Here is an 8477-nt window from a genome sequence, read left to right on the forward strand (position 1 = left end):
TTCTGTGAAATCTATTTTAATAAAATAATAAAACAATGAAATAAATATCATGAATCCTTATCAAAATATCCATGTGTTCTTCCTTCTATAAAAGATAAATAAGCATCCCTAGTATATTTCCTTGGTATACGACCCACAGGTTCTAAGTCTGCATAGCATTTATCAAAAACTTTGTCCACAACAGTAGCAGCTTCATCCATTGTCACATTTCTTACTAACAGAACTGAATGTAATGCTTTGTTCTTCACACATAACTGAAATAAGTAAATTAACTTGATTAAACATGTAATATCTTTCAATTATTTCATCTAATCAAAGCAGATCTTCGATGAAGGTTTTTTTACAAGAAATTCTAAAGAATATACAATGTAGTAATACTGATTTTGTTCATCTGACACCAGTTGACTAAAATGTTTCACTGACAGCAATATTGGAATTATTTGTTACTGTTAAATGATAGTTTTTAGAAACATAATAATCAGTCCTTTATTTTTACTGGTTCATTATTTTACCATGACACAATAGACCACTTTCGAGTTCATCCGTCACTGGAAAAAACTCGTCAATTATACGCGCCTTTATCACCGTCATTTGTGCGTTTAGGGGCGTCGTCACTTCCCTTCCAATGTTGAGCGAGTGGTTGGAAAACTATCATTCTATATTGTACGAATTATTCGGCATAATGAATTCTCAAAATTGACAATCAACACTGCTGTCATTAGGGAATTGTCAGTAAGTACCTACAGAGCAACCATTATTTCTAGTTTATCCTGCACAAAGACGATCACTAAGACGCTTGATGAACGTAAATAGTGCATGAACTCGAAAGTGGTCTATTGTCCTGGACTCAGCACTTCTAAATGTGTTTTACATCCCTTACCGCTACACATTCAATGCAGCAAGTCTGCAGTCTTATGATGGTTTTTACAATGGTATATCTTACATTATCTTATTAACTAAAATAAGAATATTTTTTGTTAAATTGTTACATAAGGCTACATATAGTGACCTTTGCTCTCTTAATGTGTTAATTTTGATTGATGGAGACACCATTGTCCCGGACTCAGCACTACTAAATGTGTTTTACATCCCTTACTACACATTCAATGTACACATCCTAAGCAGCAAGTCTGCAGTCTCATGATGGTTTTTACAATGGTATATCTTACATTATCTTATATCATATTAACTAAAATTATTTGTTAAATTGTTACATAAGGTTACATATAGTAACCTTTGCTCTCTTAATGGGTTAATTTTGATTGGTGGAGGGAGATGGAGTACACAGAGAGAATTATTGAACATTGGCAAGAAAACTGGTTAATCCTTTTCAATTAAAATAGGAGTGAAGCACATCTTGCCAATATGGAAGTTTAAACTCAAAATCTTAGATTTGACAGGCAAGTGATCTGTGATGAACTACTTAGAACACTCATACACCAAAGTTCTTTATTGTTAAAAGCCATGATGGGATATCATTACGTGTAGAAAGCACTTTTTATTTCTGAGTAATTAAGTGAAAGGCTGCATCATTGGTATTCATACCACATGTCCTAAATTTCTTCATGTTGACTCAACTGATATAAATCTTTGATTTTAAATGACTCTGGTAAAAGACTTCTGTGCTTGAGACTAAGAAATCTTAAAATACTTAATGGGTATACATGTACCTGATGTGCTTCTTTATAATTCCAAGGAGAAGCTTCACCATTCATCATAGATGTTGCAAGTGAACAATGTGTGAAGTTTGATGCTCTTATCTGAAATGTCAAGCCATACATTGTATAAATGTGAGTTTTTAAGTTCAAATCTGAAATGTAAAGCCATACATTGTATAAATGTGAGTTTTTAAGTTCAAATCTGAAATGTAAAGCCATACATCATAAAGTGATTTTTTTTTATTCTTTTCTGAAATATGAAGCAATACATAAGATAAGTGGGCATTTGTATGCTCTAATCTGAAATATGAAGCAATACATAAGATAAGTGGGCATTTGTATGCTCTAATCTGAAATATGAAGCAATACATAAGATAAGTGGGCATTTGTATGCTCTAATCTGAAATATGAAGCAATACATAAGATAAGTGGGCATTTGTATGCTCTAATTTGACATGTGAAGCAATACATAAGATAAGTGGGCATTTGTATGCTCTAATTTGACATGTGAAGCAATACATAAGATAAGTGGGCATTTGTATGCTCTAATCTGAAATATGAAGCAATACATAAGATAAGTGGGCATTTGTATGCTCTAATCTGAAATATGAAGTCAAACACCCTATAAGTGTGATTTTTTATGTTCTTGTCTGAAATGATTTTTTTTATATTTGTACAATTACCTTCATTCTATACATGATATATGATCATATATAAATACCTTATTATATTTTCAATGGATTACATTGTTTTCAATGGACACTGAGTGATAGCAACAAGGTTGAAAAAAGTGTTGTGAAAAGTCCGGATAGTTTTTCTGAAGTTAAACTTATTAGTTATATAAATTAACAGTACCTCTGTACATGCTACTTGTTCTATATCTGTAAAATCCACCTTGGCACGACAATTATCATAAGCATGTGTAAGTTCATGAGCTAATACTGAACAGCAAACATCTTTCTTCCTTGTATTGTTTTGGCAGACAACAATCTAAATAAAAGAAAAAGAATGCTTCATACATATTCTAGTTATTCAGATTTCAGAACGACAAAATAAATGAATGGTTGTGACTCGTCTTGTAGATAAGAATGTGATGTTTGAATAAATATGAAGAAGTTTTGTAAGAGGATATTTTCTTTGATTTTAAGAATGATTAAATAAAAACTTTCTTTCTGATACAGTTTTATTGAAATAATTGCATGAATATAGCAGTACTAGTGTATCAATGGATCCTCAAGGTTAATCATATGACGTTGAATATCCTTGTATAGCTATATGTATAATTTTGTATTGCATCAATTTAAATGTAAAATATGCTGGATTCTAAAGAAAGAGTAGACAAAAGAGCTAAAAATAAAGAGCTGAGACATGAGGGCATGACAAGCCAGTCACTTGTTAAAGAAAAAAATTCCCCATTTCCTCAATGTCATATCAGAAATTTATAAACAAAAAAAATAAAAAGAGGCAAAAGCGTTTTTGAGTTATTGTCTGACATGTTGATAAACCGACGGATAGACTTTTACGTTGTGCAAATCACTTAAAACGAGTAACAAACATTAACTAACCTTTTGTAACTTAATGGAAATTTTCTCTGTAATTTTTCCTTTTCCAAATGCAGTTATTTTACAAAGGGTAACAAGAAAGTTGATTTTATAGAAAAGACACAGCTAATATCTGACAGAGCTTTGAACACAATATTTGATTCTTGTATGGAATTGTAAACTTACCTGATTAGAATTAGGATCATATCCTCCATTACACCTTTCTCTACATGGTTCACAAGAGATATGTCGACCTAAATTTATTTCACTAAAAACAAATAGAAAATAGATTTCAACTTTGCTAAAAAAAGGTTGATTAATATTTTGATTAAGCATGTAACTTTGCTGTTCATATCATAGTTTGGTGGTTCACAAAAGTTTACTTTCCTGTATTCATGTGCATATATTTTAATTTCAATTCAAATATATTGACTATCATATTCATGTACATGTATTTATTTTTGCATTTATATGATACATGTATTTGTATTAAACATTACTAAAACATAACATTTAAATTTCCATGGTTTAAATGTAATTGAATTTATTATAGTATTTGAGAGGACATCATTACCTAGGAAAATTAGTCTGGGGACATATATTACTAACATCGGACTTAATATACTAGTAAATTCTGTAACCTTGGACTTTTTCTACTAGTAATATTTGTCCGCCCAGACATATTTTACCAGGACAAATTTATCACTAACATATTCACTTATCATATTCATGTACGTAACATGCATTTTTTTTGTTTTTGCAATTCCCTTATATTTACATTCCATATTCATATACATGTACATGTATATCTTATTGTGTAAAGAGTTTTTACTTTCATGTGGAAAGCATAAATACTGATACTGATGCTTAATCTATAAAAGCTGCAGTGGTAGTCAAGTTTATGACATCAATTAAAAAAACAAAACTCATACTTTCATAATGTTCAATCATTTCGCAAATAATTTCAAACAACCATGATTACTGCATGACACACACTGTTTTAGTAAAGTAAGTAAACAATAACATAAATAATAAACAAACCATCCTTTACTCTTCAAAGCAGCTAACATAAGCTTTACTTGAGAATCTGAAAATAAAAAAAGGCAAGATTGCAATTGATGTCAGATATTATAATGTAAACACATTTGATTTTGTGGTGTTGTAAGATGCTTTTTTTTGTATTTGTGGTGTTATAAGATGCTTTTTTTTTGTATTTGTGGTGTTATAAGATTTTTTTAGAAAATAGCAAAATCAATAAAAAGCAAATATTTTAAAATTAGGAAATATATGCATTTTAGGCACAGACGAATTTGGTCTTACTGAAAAGTACACATAAAACACAAACAGGATAACCACAGATGATAAGTACAGATGATAAGTACAGATGATAACCACAGATGATAAGTACAGATGATAACCACAGATGATAAGTACAGATGAACATCTGGGCATCTGTACACCTTATCGCTATTTATTCCATTCCGGGGAAAACAGTCATTTATACAACTATTGGCAATCAGGTAATTTATCATGCTTATACAGTTATGTACTCATGTATCTGTGTTTGCATCTGACACATTTACCTTCTCTCAGGTAAGGAACTGGATTCAAAAACTGAATATGATTGGTCTTTATTATCTTACCATTTTCTTTACACCAAATAACATTGCTTTCACATTTGAGCTGGTCACCACTGTCTCCGCTATATCCTGATCTCATAAACTTCTCCCATTTTTTAGACAAGAAAGATTTATTCTCGTCTACTTTGGACCGTGTGTCACGGTCTGGATAAAAATAATATCCATAATCTTCTTCTTCTGTTGGTTTTAATTTTTCCTTTTTTAATTGTTCTTGACTTTTCCCTTCATTTGCACCGGTGTCTTTTGTATTTGACATTGCAGAATGCAGAAATGGACAGGGTTATAAATATTAACGGGGAATGAAACGAATACTACTGCAGTAAGTCTTCTTCTTTCTGTAACTTCCTCCTGTCTATAGGAGCACATAAATTGTCTGAGTATTTACAATGGGCTTATATTACAAGGTCGAACATAGCTAAAATCAAGTTGGTATTTTACAGTATAAAACGCAATTGGATATTTAAAAGATGACGGGCTTATGTTTATGTACACGGAAGATATTATACTAATCTATTACTGTCTTTTGGTGAGGTAAATATTGAAAGTTATCATCAGTTCACTTTGTTACTTCGTTTTACTCAAAGAATGAGACTATTATAATCTTGAAGTTTCTAATACTCTAAATTCTAAAATGATACTGATTAAAATTATTATATAGGAGCACCACATATATTGACTGAGAATTGACATACCATCTTTTAAACTGAAAAAATGAAAACATGTACCCTATGCTATAAGTTTACAAGCAAAGCAAAGGATAGCAAAACATGATTCTTAGAAAGTATCTTTTAGAATATAAAAGCTATAGCAAATGTGGTGCAATATATATTGTTAGAAAACTAACAAGCAGACAATGAATTGGTAAAAAAAATCACTTTTTTCTCATGCCTCTATTATTAATAATAAATAAGCTTTATTTAGAGTCGGCATGGTATATAAAACATAGACAAACATAAGTTCAAATGAGCTTTTAACCGACATATGAGACATTATATAACAGTACAACATTTATAACAACACAATACATCATATAGTACACATGCAATAAATATCACAGCACAAAAATGAAGCACTAAAAGCAGAATATAAGCATAAGCTAGGTGTTAAGGCTAAAAGCATATAAGTGTAATCTAGGCATAAAAGCTGGTAAAAATGCATAGCATAAACATTGAAAAAATGGGACATGATCTAGATGGTAAATAGATTTGCATAATATATAAACTAAAAGTCTGCACAAACTGTGCACTTACAGTCATTTCCATTCCATGACTTTAAAATATTTTTGAACTGACTAAAATTAGCAATTTTTCTAAAATCATCAGGTAGATCATTCCATAAAACAGCAGCTGTGTATTTAAAAGAGTTCTTACCATAGGTTGTTGTTCGGACCCTAGGTATATCTACAATATTAGAATATCTAAAATTATATTTACAGTCTTTCAATACAACTAAATCATGTAAGCATGGTGGTGACAATTTATATAAAATTTTAAAACACTCAATAGCCATGTTACGCATACGTCTTATTTTCAGTGATGGAACCTTTGCTCGTAAAAGTAGTTCATCATAAGAACTAACATAGTCTTCATATATAAATCGTAAAGCCCTTTCCTGAATTTTTCCCAATTTGGTGGTGTTATTTTTGTTGCAAAAATGCCATGCCAAAGGACAAAAATTAAAATTAGATAAAATAAATGTGTGGAAAATTGTCAGTTTATTCAATTTAGTAAGGTAGCAGCCAATGCGCTTCAAAACATTCAGTTGTTGGGATGCTTTACGACAAATATTTTTAATGTGGTGATTAAAATTAAGTTGATAGTCAATATCAATACCCAAAAGTTTGACAATCTCATCACAGGATATTTTTGCTGACTGTATATTAAAAACAAGCTTTTTTGCAAATGCTTTATTTCCAACTGCAATGGCTTGGAATTTGTCAGGATTTGACTACATTCAATTAAATCTGAACCAGTCAATTAAAACAGCACTTTCTCTTTCGAGTGTACATAATAAATTATCAAAATCATTGTCAGCATAAGACAGAGTATTGTCATCGGCATAATTATACAAGGTACCATGTTCAATAAAATAAAATATGTCGTTAATAAAAATATTAAATAATAGGGGCCCCAGGATTGAGCCTTGGGGTACCCCTTTCTGGATGTCAGCCCAACTGCTGAGTACTCCCTGAAGTTTGATTTGTTGCCTACGATCTGTAAGATAATTTTGAAGTAATTTCACTGATTTAGAAGAAAGACCGTAGGCAGATAATTTACTTAAAAGAATATCATGAGGTAAATAGTCAAAAGCTTTCGAAAGATCTATAAGAATAGCTGCCACATACATATTATTATCCAAAGCTGTTTTCCAATCTTCAAGGAGTCTCAGCAAAGTTGTCTGACATCCATGACCTTTTCTGAATGCACATAAAAAAGCATGAAATATATTCTCAAAAAATTCAGTTAACTGGTCAGACATAACCATTTCATAGACTTTTGAAATTGTTGGTAAAATGCTCACAGGTCTATAGTTCTTTTTATCCAGTGGATCATTCTTTTTATGTAATGGTACAACCTGAGCTTCTTTGAGTCTGTTGGGAAACTCACTGGATTCTATGGTGTTATTTATTAATGTTGTTATGTGTTTGTTGAGTACTGGTGCACCAGCTCGTAGTAGTTTAGATGATATTTGATCTACGCCAGTAGCTTTTTTTATATTGATCTTTTTCACAAGTTTGTTTACTGTGTCAACATGTATAGGTTTAAAATCAAAAGGTTTATCATGTTGTATGTGAGATTTAATTTTTAAAATACTAGGATGTGTTTTTTCTTCAAAAATAGTACCTTTGCCTATGTCATTGGCAACATTAACAAAAAAAAGTATTAAAGTTGTCACAGACATCTTTAGTGTCGTTTAAAATTTTATTATCATCCACAAGTACAATTTTTTGTTGGCTACAGGTAGATTTTTAAGATAAAAATGGTTTGACTGTGCTATAAAAGTGTTTTGATTTTTGTCCTCCAGCACATCTTTCTTGAAAATAAATGTTCACTGATTTTCTTTTTAATTTTGTGACCATATTTCTTTGTCTTCTTTATGCTTCCCAAGTTTTGCTTGTTTTGTATTTTTCAAATTTTGTTCTCAGCATTTGTTTGTGAAAAATAGCTTTTCTTAGTTCTCTATTCATATATGGTACTGAGTTTTTTCGAGGGTATCTGTATTTCATTGGTGCATGACAATTTATCACATCTGAGACTTTTGTTTCAAAACAAAATTATTATTAGCACAGTGGTTTTGAAATACAATTTAAGTAAGACCACAGACTTGAACATTCGTTTGTCCAAAATAATTTGATGAGTAATACAGGTAACCTATCTTACCAGAACAATCTCTTTTATGAGTTATATCTTGACAAGACAAGACTGATGTGGAAACTGAGATGTGCAATTTTAAATGTGATTTAAAGGACGTTTACAATTGGTGTTAAAATCAAATGCGAACGACCAAATATCGAACTTAAAAACAGGATCAATATGTTCAAGTTTAAAAAATCAAAAACTTTTATTAGTATGTAAATTATTTTGTAGTTGATTTGCGGGAGAAAACAGTGAAGTTGACCTTAACACTAACGTAAACAC

The 8477-nt window shown here is 30.7% G+C and overlaps 1 protein-coding gene across 1 annotated transcript; it reads right to left on the minus strand.

The window, feature by feature from the left end:
• LOC134684833 (mitochondrial inner membrane protease ATP23 homolog) lies at positions 1 to 5152 on the minus strand. Its single transcript, XM_063544146.1, has 6 exons — positions 4843 to 5152; positions 4241 to 4286; positions 3386 to 3467; positions 2514 to 2648; positions 1671 to 1760; positions 1 to 254 (listed from the first exon to the last, which is right to left on the minus strand). Exons 1-6 carry the CDS (start codon positions 5093 to 5095, stop codon positions 48 to 50), a joined length of 813 nt encoding a protein of 270 aa, XP_063400216.1. The 5' UTR covers positions 5096 to 5152; the 3' UTR covers positions 1 to 47.
• Between the last annotated feature and the right edge of the window lie 3325 nt (positions 5153 to 8477).

The sequence above is a fragment of the Mytilus trossulus genome, chromosome 1, assembly GCF_036588685.1.
Source record: "Mytilus trossulus isolate FHL-02 chromosome 1, PNRI_Mtr1.1.1.hap1, whole genome shotgun sequence".
In the NCBI taxonomy this organism is placed as follows: domain Eukaryota; kingdom Metazoa; phylum Mollusca; class Bivalvia; order Mytilida; family Mytilidae; genus Mytilus; species Mytilus trossulus.

Bases quoted from the DNA above. Each gene is read 5' to 3' on its own strand.
- LOC134684833 (XM_063544146.1), bottom strand. From the start codon at position 5,095: ATGTCAAATACAAAAGACACCGGTGCAAATGAAGGGAAAAGTCAAGAA. The intron at 2,649-3,385 runs GTAAGTTTACAA...TCTTTTATTTAG, and splicing joins ATGATCCTAATTCTAATCAG to ATTGTTGTCTGCCAAAACAA. The intron at 255-1,670 runs GTACATGTATAC...TACTTATTTCAG, and splicing joins ATTATAAAGAAGCACATCAG to TTATGTGTGAAGAACAAAGC.